The sequence below is a fragment of the Atta cephalotes genome (assembly GCF_000143395.1).
Source record: "Atta cephalotes unplaced genomic scaffold scaffold00022, whole genome shotgun sequence".
Taxonomy (NCBI): Eukaryota; Metazoa; Arthropoda; class Insecta; order Hymenoptera; family Formicidae; genus Atta; species Atta cephalotes.
This window is the reverse complement of record NW_012130086.1, coordinates 1,573,867-1,582,803: the sequence shown is the minus strand read 5'-3', so window position 1 is coordinate 1,582,803 and position 8,937 is coordinate 1,573,867. Positions and strand designations below refer to the sequence as shown.

General features: G+C 29.7%; 2 protein-coding genes across 2 annotated transcripts; one reads left to right on the top strand and one right to left on the bottom strand.

The window, feature by feature from the left end:
- Window positions 1-1,617: 1,617 nt before the first annotated feature.
- Window positions 1,618-4,904, bottom strand: LOC105619531 (dynein assembly factor with WDR repeat domains 1). The gene is made up of 8 exons (XM_012201049.1): window positions 4,865-4,904; window positions 4,662-4,734; window positions 4,319-4,522; window positions 3,967-4,089; window positions 3,151-3,335; window positions 2,459-2,588; window positions 1,928-2,226; window positions 1,618-1,814 (listed from the first exon to the last, which is right to left on the bottom strand). Exons 1-8 carry the CDS (start codon window positions 4,902-4,904, stop codon window positions 1,618-1,620), a joined length of 1,251 nt encoding a protein of 416 aa, XP_012056439.1.
- A 1,342-nt stretch (window positions 4,905-6,246) lies between these two features.
- On the top strand, window positions 6,247-8,561 carry LOC105619530 (nucleoside diphosphate kinase 7). Its single transcript, XM_012201048.1, has 9 exons — window positions 6,247-6,360; window positions 6,852-7,018; window positions 7,107-7,268; window positions 7,366-7,573; window positions 7,644-7,764; window positions 7,953-8,077; window positions 8,157-8,270; window positions 8,331-8,438; window positions 8,526-8,561. The coding sequence occupies exons 1-9, from the start codon at window positions 6,247-6,249 to the stop codon at window positions 8,559-8,561; spliced, it is 1,155 nt and encodes a 384-aa protein (XP_012056438.1).
- Window positions 8,562-8,937: the final 376 nt, after the last annotated feature.

Genomic DNA, 8,937 nt, shown 5'->3' with positions numbered 1-8,937 from the left:
TGTGTGTGTGTGTGTGTGTGTGTGTGTGTGTGTGTGTGTGTGTGTGTGTGTGTGTGTGTGTGTGTGTGTGTGTGTGTGTGTGTGTGTGTGTGTGTGTGTGTGTGTGTGTGTGTGTGTGTGTGTGTGTGTGTGTGTGTGTGTGTGTGTGTGTGTGTGTGTGTGTGTGTGTGTGTGTGTGTGTGTGTGTGTGTGTGTGTGTGTGTGTAAAGTTAACTCTTTATATCAGTTATAACATATTTTATTTGAACAATTTTTACACATATTTAAATTTATACATAAGCATAAACAACTATTATTTTGTTGCCTAATAAATTTTAAATTTCTATTTCAATGAATTATATGTGACATCAATGAATTATTATTTTTTACTTTATCTATATGTCATTGTCGTCATTGATAATTATCCCAAGTAAGCTGACATCGTTTATCATTTTTTTTCATTTTTTGTTAAAATGATGTTTAATATCATCAAAACAACATTAACGTGCTATCTGGGAATATTATCTATCTAGACTATATACATTTAGAGGAGAGATTAATATTTTGTCTCTTCATTAACATTGATATACAATTGTGTGTATGAAGTTATGCAATTTTATATATCTTGAAATATCTGCATATATATGTAATACTTATAATTTGCAAATAATTATTAAATAAGTATTTAGAATAATTATTAGTAATTTTTTAAAATGTTCTTAATTTAAAGTTTAATTAAATGATTTCAATTGCCTCGTAAATAGTCATCGTAATAGTCATATCGCTATTATTTAATAAATGAACATTAGAATATTTCAAGAAATGTATTTAATTTAATACAAATGTGTTTTTGTAATAATTATAAAGTAAGTCTTTTTAATAAGAAAATATTTATTTTAAACACAGAAAAAAATATGAATAATTAATAATGAATTATTTTATATTAAAAGCAAATTGAATCGATTATTATGTAATAAATATTTATTAAGTAATAAAATTTATTAAGTAAATGACATAATAACATTTTTGCCAAAAACAATTTCCATTCTCTGTATCTATAAATTATATATTTTACTATAGTCATAAATTTATTCTTACTCTGCCATCAAAGTAATAATTGTTTTACAACAAAATTTATTTTGTTAAGAATAAATTGTTTTAATTTATATTTCTACGAATTCACTCTCAGATAGATTTTTCTCTTTTACTAAAAGTTTTACTTATTTCTGTATCAATAATTAATTAGCGAAATTTACTTTCACATAAATATTCTATAACAGCAACAGTTTTGCTGTAAAACTTTTTTTTTATTATGGGAGCTTTCAAACAAGAGACGCACAATATAACAGTAAATCATTACATCCTTGTTATTTGCCAATATTAAACAAACATTAAATGATCACCGTGTTACACAATATCGCTTGTTGAAAAATTCCCAATAATCACTCTTCCTATGTCATTGTCAAAATGTCAACGTCGCTGTCTGGTAGAACGCGGAAGCACTTGATATCATCGCTCTGTTTATCGAAAAACGATAGACTATGCACACACTGTTATTTAGATAACATAAAAATATATAACATAAACGATAAACAGAACGATGAGTAAAAGCTAGGCGAACACCTGGAACCAGTCAAGTCATCTCCAAATCGTGCAAGTATTATCCTTGCTGGCGGTAATTATGGTATCTCCCGTATACGAAAATGCGCAAGCAAAAATGTCATCGGTGTGCCCTTTCAATTGTTGAAAACAGGAACCATCATCCGCTGACCATAGCCTCGTCGTTCTGTCCAAGGAAGCAGTTAGTAGTTGACGACCATTCGGACTAAAGCAAACTGAAAATACATTTAGGATTTTAATATAAATAATTATATATTAGGATTTTAATATATTTAATATAGATAGAAAAAATTGAAAGCAAAGCATCCATTTGCGATAAGAAATTTGCCTTTTGACACTTCTTCCCGATGACCTTTCATGAGAGCCAATTGTTGGAAATTGCTGCTTATATCCCAAACTTGTGCGGTGGTATCGCTACTGGCTGTTGCCAATCTTTTGCCATTGTTGTCGAAAGCGAGATCCAGAACTTCGTCGTCGTGTCCCAACAAAGTAGCCAAGCAAGAATTCATTCTTGCGTCCCACAATTTCGCGGTTTTATCCATCGAGGACGACGCAATCAACGAACAATCGAAATTATAGAGGCAGTTGGACAATTCCTCGCGATGGCCGATTAACACACTTGTTCGTCTGAGATTTTCAGTTAAAAATATATTTATTAAAATTCCATTTTAAATTATTTCGAAAAAATTAAATCTTATGTATAAAACTTATATTACGACGCTAAGAGAAAAAAAGTGAGAAATTAAACAAAAGTATCAAGCAATTATTCGAGTTATTTAATATAATGAGTTTGTTGTCATAAGTCGCGTATACTTAAGAGATAAAAATATTAAAACAAGATAAGAAAACAGAAACCCACGTAAATGTTCTTGTATCCCAGATGTTCACGGTACCGTCGAAGGAACCCGATATGATCTGATTTCCATCGTTGTTGTAATGCAGCGCAATAACTTCTGCCGTGTGTCCCCGTAACGTACCCAATTCCTGACCTGCCGAATCCAAATGTCTCTCACATAAAAAAGATTACGACGTATGGACGCTTTATTCGGAGAAATCTCGAGATGATATTTCCTAATATATTTTCGAATTTAAAAATTAATCATGAGTAAAAAATCAGGAATTTGCCTGCTTAAAAATGATTAAAAATGTATTTAGAAAGTATTTAGCCATTGCACTTAACTATTATAAAATTATTTCCAGTATTAATTGCGAGTATTAAATTTCCAGTATTATTCCGTTAATATTTTAAGTTGTCTAAATTGCTATTTTGAGAGATAACTTATTGTGACAGTTTGATACAACTTAGTGACTCATTTAATTAGAACATCGGGCAGATACTACGATAAAACGTAAAGCCGACAATAATTGGAACAATGATAAGAATACTGTGCAAGAATACGTTGATTATTTTCGCATATTGTTTGCACGCTGTGTTCAAGCATCGTAAAGTGGATTCGACAATAGTAGATATGTTGCGTCCGATCGATCGCGAGCTGGCCGAATCGAAGCGCGCGTTTATTATGTGAGATAACATTGCAATATTTTCAATACCGGTTTCTATATGGAATATTTTTGACGTCGCGTCGATGGAACCGGTCGCGAGCTTGCATTGCGTTGGTGAGAATTTAGCCACCACCACTTCTGCATCGTGACCCCACATGGTTGTGAGGCAGTGACCTGTCCGCGAGCACCAGACTTTCGCCGTTTTGTCGAAGGACCCGGTCACAATTTTGTCTCTGAAACGGTAAAAATACGTAGATCTAGAAATCTCTAACAGAGTTTAGCTACGAAACTTTTGATTAGCCCATCGTTTTCGTCAATAAGTTAGAATGAGTAAGATAGTAAGTTATAAGACAGCTTATATAAAAAGAGACAGTATATATATATATATATATATATATATATATATATATATATATACTCTCTAAAATTTTTGGCGTGGAACATTTATTTATTATTCTAAAGAGTGAAATCACTCACACTTCTACAAATTGACTATTGAGCCATTTTTTTATCATAATACTCAATAATACATAATAATACTCAATAATAATTATCACTCTTTGTGACTCTTTAGAATTATTAGATTCGATTCCAAAGATTTTAGAAAGTATTCTTCTTGTTCACTCTTATTTTGACAAAATTGCAAAATTTGATACTGTGATCAGAATCTAAAACAAAATAGTTTCTAGGTAGATCTAACTCTGCCGCTATTGCGTTGTACATAGGTATGTAAAGAATAACACGCGTTATACATTATAAAGAAGATCTCGACCACTATAAGTCGTACAAGTTCTCGTCGTGTCTTACTTTCAATTCCGAGTCGATACAATCGCGATTATACTTTAAGTATTGTGATAAACTCACGAAGTTGGATTGTTGAACGAGACGGCATAGACCACGTTCTTATGGCCTTCGAGAGTAAAAAGCTCCGCTCCACTGTCAATGTCCCAAACTTTACAAGTTCGGTCATAGCTGCCCGTCAAGCATCTGTCGAACGAATGACGTGTCGGTTATATGCTATGATTCGATGAATTATTCACTGCGATTAATTTTTTCTTCGATATTCTTACTATAGTATTTCAGTTATAGTTTTCCTTTAAGTTTTTTTTAATATGCTATATTATTATGAGATTTAATAACATAAAACACTACTTCGAAATTTTGTAAATTTTACAAGTCTTAATAATAATTAAGTGACAATTTTAATGTAGAGTACCTTTTACCTAATTTATCGAGAGCTATATTAGTGACTGGCAAAAGATGCGTCTGTAAGGTTTTGTATTTGTAATAGCGCTTGGTATTTGTATCGCAAACTTTAGCCTGTAGCTTCTGCAAAGTTTCGACTAACTGGTCCATTACACTTTCGGTTATTATGGGTTCAGCCGCTTTTATGCTTTCCGCTAATGCTCTTACGTCCGTTCTGTAAATTATTCAATTATTACTAGCTTTATTTTCGCACGACTTTACATGTAGCTTCAAAGTAAGTAAAATAAAAGCAAATGTAAAATTAAGCAGCTACATTACTATGGTCAAATAAAAAAGCTGATCTAATTAATTACTCGGCTGACAAATCCAATAAATCGATCATTTTTGTCTTGATATCACCGCCCTGTGTATACTCCAGAGCGAGACCTGTTTGGGTTTTAAAATTCAAATATATTATATAAATACTTTTCTCAAGTATATTAAACATTAATTTAAGAGAACAAGAGCGTGTTAGACAGCATCATTAATGTACGTTGGCTGTACGTTGTCTATTTACCTGGTGGGAAATAACGAAGCAAGAATTTCAGCAGCCTCATGTGGACATTCCAATTAGGATGCGTCCAGTGTTCCAGACAGGGTTGCGATTCAGTAGTATTTGACACGAGGGAGGCACGGATTTAATTATAAAATGTGGATCACGCGTCAGGGATTACGTATCACGTAGGTGTGTTTTCTCCGCGCTGGCCAGACCAGCAGCCGGAGCTGTCAAAACCGCGTTTTGTTCGTTTGTCGGTCGTTTGTTCATGCGTGCGTGCGTGCGTGCGTGCGTGCGTGCGTGCGTGCGTACACGTCAGTCAGACGCGTCTTGTGCAAACGATTAACGCGTTGACTAAAACTATGGCCTAGAGCTGAAGATTTGGTTGCTAGGGTTCGTTTGATCAATTTCAAGCACTAAATTGATATAGTAAAATTCAAATTGTATTTATATGTGACAAGTACAATATCAAATGCATTCACATATATTTATTATAATATTTATTGTTTTACAAAAGGAAAAAAATAATAAAAATATAATTCAATCCTTTATATTGTTTCACATAATTGCATTGTATATAGAAATACGTTAATATTTTTTATTAAACGTTGTCTTAAATCTTTTTATTTTATTTATTTATATAGTAGAAAAGAGTGTCTGAAAATAATATTACATAGTCAGGGGATTCTAATTAATTCTGTATTTTAATAAGAAAAGTATTAGGTATTGGAAAAAGTTCGTGGCGTTTTTCCCGTTAGATGTAACGGGAAAAACGCTACGAACTTTTTCCCATACCTAATATTTTATTAACAAAATTTTTTATTAAATTTTTTCTCTTTATTGTTTAGCACATAAAAAAAAGTATTGTTTGTGAATCTAAATTGTAACTATTATATAGTTTTGCACAAATTAAAATAATTTATAATTTAATCTTTTAACGTTACTGATAAGTTGCTTGAAATTCTGCATTATCAACATTTTATCGACGTAGCACGGAACCAAAAAATCAAGAATATGTTACCCACTGGAAAATTCATGGACGTGGTTACGTGGTTCAATGTCTACATTTTATGAACATAGAGGCGTGTTGCCCAGCAACGTCACCTATGTCATAAAAAAACAGCTGTCATCAAGATTATTTCTCTGTGACTGTTTTTCACTATTTTCAGAACATTTTTTGTCAGAATAATTGTTTTTTGTTGTTCCGTTGTAAACCTTTTATCAATGATATTGTTGAAATATTGAGATATGATCTAATTATTTATGCAAAACATTGTATTTCCAATTAGCTTGATATTTTTCTGAATCTAATGCTGAATTTATAACTCATTTAATTTCCATGATTTGAAGTTTTTCACATATTATTGATAATTAACATTACGTGAAGATATGTAATTTTCAAGATGTCAGATCACAATGACAGATATGTATTTGAAGCTGAGTGGTATGATAAAATCGCTTGTATGCTGAAGAAATTTTATCTGTATTATTATTCATCTGATAATACTGTTGAATTGGTACGTGCAAGTTAGTGCAAATTAATATTACATACAAGATGTTTCACCTAACTTAAGCACATTAAATATTTTTGCTAAACAACAGAAAAAAGATATAAAAACGTATCTTTACAGATATATCAAATTATGTAAAGTATATAATTTTTTGTATTCTACAAATTACATAATTTTTATTAAAATAATTATATTTTTTTATAACAATTGAATCATTTTATTATTCAAAAACTATTAAGGTAATATAGAAATAAAGATAATTTAGAAATTAATATTTTCCAAAATATATATTTTATGTCAAGATATACCAGAATACAATATAAATATTTCAATAAAATATTAATTTTTTTAAATAATCTTACTCTCTACATTTTGATATGCAGAATGACTTGAATTGTATTACGTAAGAAAAATCATATGATTTTATTTTAAAGAATTAAGTTACTTTTAAAGTATCCTCATAAAGTTGTTATATTATATATTAGTATATATTTTAGTTTGATTTAAAAACAAGGAAGACATTCTTAAGAAGGACAACATGTGATGGCATTAAGGCTAAAGATTTTTATGTGGGTTCTGTAATAACAATATTTTCAAGATGCATCAAAATTACGGGTTATGCAGATACCTGTACCAAAACCAAATTAGAAATGCAATTGCAAAAGTAATAAAACAAATGATTTCTATTTTATATATGATTTTTCTGATACTAAAATATTTTTACTCAACTTCATGTAATTTTATTTTTTCAGAGTTTTTGTACTTTTGAAACCAGATGTTATTGACAAAATGGGTGAAATATTAAAAATGATTATAAATTATGATTTTCATATTATGAATCTAAAAATGATAAAATTAACTGTGGATGATATTGCAGAAAATTGTTTTATAAAAAAAGATATAGTCGATAAGACGTAAGTCAAATTTTGAATTAACAGTATTCCAAAAATAAACTATTTATAATTTCTTTAGTAAATTTTGGATACTGTAGCTGTGAAAGTTTATTTTTAGGTCTGTTATAAATTATCTTATTTCTGGCCCTGTCGTTGCTTTAGAATTATTAGGAGGAAATGGTATAACAAGATGGCAAGAATTAGCTGGCCCAGAAGATAGTAATCATGCTCGTTTAACGGCAGCATCTTCATTAAGAGCTTGTTATGGAAAAGACGAGATATGTAATGCTGTATATGGATCCAAAGATACTGAAACAGTAATACAGGTACAAAGTTTTAGATGCAATAATTAAATTTATAAGAACATATTTTAATGTAACATCTGATTATTTTTAGGAATTGCAATATTTCTTCCCTAACTCAAAAAGTAAAAATAAAGGCCCTAAAAACACTGCAACTCTACAAAACTGCACTTGTTGTATTATCAAGCCACATGCTATACAGGAAAAACTTGTTGGTAAATTGAATACTTTATTAATATATCATGTAATATTAATATATAATATATTGTAATGTATTAATGTGTATATATTTCTGTAAAATAGCAACTAATGGAATTTGTCATATAACTGACTTTGAAACTTTTATCTATCTATGTGATATGATATATTTTTAATCTTATATTTATATTTATAATATTTATAGGAGCAATTATCGATGATATTCAAAAAGCAGGCTATATGATCATCGCTGCACAACAATTTTATGTCAATCCAATTAATTCTGAAGAGTTTTTAGAAATATATAAAGGTGTTCTTCCTGAGTATACTGTATGTTTTCATCTATTTTATATATTCTTTTTATAAATAATTATTTCTGAAGATGGATATATTTTTATGAACACTATAGGCAATGGTAGCAGAATTACAATCTGGTCCATGCATTGTTCTGGAAGTAAGCTGTAAAGACGAAAATCCTAACATAGTTGCTGATTTCAGGAATTTATGCGGTCCAATGGATCCGGTAAGTATAAACTACTTTAATTGCTTTATCCCACGTTATTGACATACTTATTTCATACAGAACATTGCGCGACAAATCAGACCGAATACGCTTAGAGCTAAGTATGGGAAAACGAAAATACAAAACGCTATACATTGTTCCGACTTGCCAGAAGATGGAATATTAGAAGTAAAAACAATTTTATATTTACTTAAAACTTTAGTCACATTTGTCATTTGTTTTTTTTTGTAATTTACGTACGTTGAATCTTTCCAGGTGGAATATTTCTTCAAGATACTCGACGGAATCTGAATGTTCAAATATATCTTACATAATACAAAAATTTAAATTGGACAATTATTAAATTTAAGTGATTTGAAGAACTTAAAATATTTGTATATATTGATTTTAAATAAAAATTATATTTATATTGATTAAAATAAATTGATTTTTTAATGAAAATCGACTAAAATATATATTTTCATGTTTACATGGAAATTCTACAATTACTTAAGGCTATGTAATAACTTTACGTAAAATTATTGTTTATGTAAATTATGTTTTTAGTTATTAAAATAAATGAAGGGCGTTGTTTTAAATCGGAAAGTTTGTTTAAGTCATCAATCATTAAACACGTTAAATTTAAATAATGACTATTTCAGTAGCTTTATATTTGTCCGAGAATTTT